This window comes from Cibotium barometz, chromosome 27 (assembly GCF_041138505.1).
Source record: "Cibotium barometz isolate CiBa-2024 chromosome 27, ASM4113850v1, whole genome shotgun sequence".
Taxonomy (NCBI): domain Eukaryota; kingdom Viridiplantae; phylum Streptophyta; class Polypodiopsida; order Cyatheales; family Cibotiaceae; genus Cibotium; species Cibotium barometz.
The window spans coordinates 48,675,415-48,676,664 of record NC_141072.1 but is presented as its reverse complement, the minus strand read 5'-3'; the positions used below and the strand labels follow the sequence as shown (position 1 = coordinate 48,676,664).

Below are 1,250 nucleotides of genomic sequence, written 5' to 3'. Positions count from 1 at the left end.
TGACCTTGGGAATCTCAAGCAACACCTGTATCCACTACTTGCCCAATTTTCTGCATGTGCTTGGGCCTTATCTATCCACCATTCCAAACGGATTTGGCCTTGTAACTTTCCTACACCAGCTACGATTCCACTCGCAGTGAGCCTCAAAAAGCTGCAAGCCACAAGAGAGGACGCACACATGCATGCATACAATAATAAATAAGCGGAACCATGCATGCCCTTCGATATAGCAAGCATTTGTCCATGCCATGGCTGTCCGCCTGGATCACTACTACCAGGGTCCTGTGAACAGAAGTGCTTACAGCTTCGATGGGCTGGGCAATGTCCTAAGCAAAGATTGGGACCTCGAGCACCTACAGCGAGAGCAAGGGAGAGGAGATAGTACTGCTTTCTCATGGTATCACGTTGAGCTCCCGCGTTCCTTGAGCCGGCTGTCGTGGGCGGGTCAGTACCTGATCGAGGCGCTGTGCCCTCCCTTGAAGCTGCAGGACATCCTCTCCCTCGTCAGCAACGGGCCCTTCTGCGGCAATGTGGATGGCGCCCTCATCTTCCGGCTGAACTCCGCAGGGCCAACCATCAGCAACTACACCCATAAGCTCGCCGTGAGGGTCACGGGCAGGACCGTCATCACGATCTCCTTGGGCCGAATTCCCAGATTAGGCTTCTCGGCCTTGTCTGCCACCGGCAGCTTGCTGACGGAAGTACCCACATTGACGGAGCCTAAGATGGACGATGCGGGTGAGGAAGAAGAGGGCATCCCCATCCAGGAACGCATGCTGGACTTTCTCCTCACCATGAATCATTCGGAGGGAGCCGATTCTCCCGTGCCCTCCTGCATTTCCAACCTCCTCGTCCATCTCATCGATGCGCATGCCGATCACCTGCAAGACGTGGCCACCATGCTCGAAATGGATCTGAACTAGAGCTGGATAATAGGAACGTGGCGAATAATGAGAACTAAATCATCCCTTGGGTATTTATTATACCAGTTCTAATCTTCTCCAGGACTTGGCCAAACGGCAATAAAGTGCCTTCTATTCATTCGTTTCACACCATGCTGCCCTAGCCACCCTGCGCATGCTGCTGGGCAGCACCTGGGTCCGGCCGACTGGCTGCTGGGCAGCGCTACCTAGCTGGGTTGGCTCATAGGCCAGTCGGCTGCTTGGCCAAGCCTCCTTGGGCTGACCGGCAGCGTGCCCAACCCTTCTATGGGCTGGTGGGCAAGGCTTGGGGCCTTCCTGGCCTCTTAG

At 55.3% G+C, this 1,250-nt stretch overlaps 1 protein-coding gene across 1 annotated transcript; it reads left to right on the top strand.

Annotated features, from left to right (window-relative positions):
• The first annotated feature begins 248 nt into the window (after positions 1 to 248).
• Positions 249 to 923, top strand: LOC147623471 (uncharacterized). The gene has a single exon (XM_086821779.1). The coding sequence runs from the start codon at positions 249 to 251 to the stop codon at positions 921 to 923; it is 675 nt and encodes a 224-aa protein (XP_086677905.1).
• Positions 924 to 1,250: the final 327 nt, after the last annotated feature.

Excerpts from the sequence above, each read along its gene's own strand:
- LOC147623471 (XM_086821779.1), top strand. The coding sequence starts at position 249 with ATGGCTGTCCGCCTGGATCACTACTACCAGGGTCCTGTGAACAGAAGT.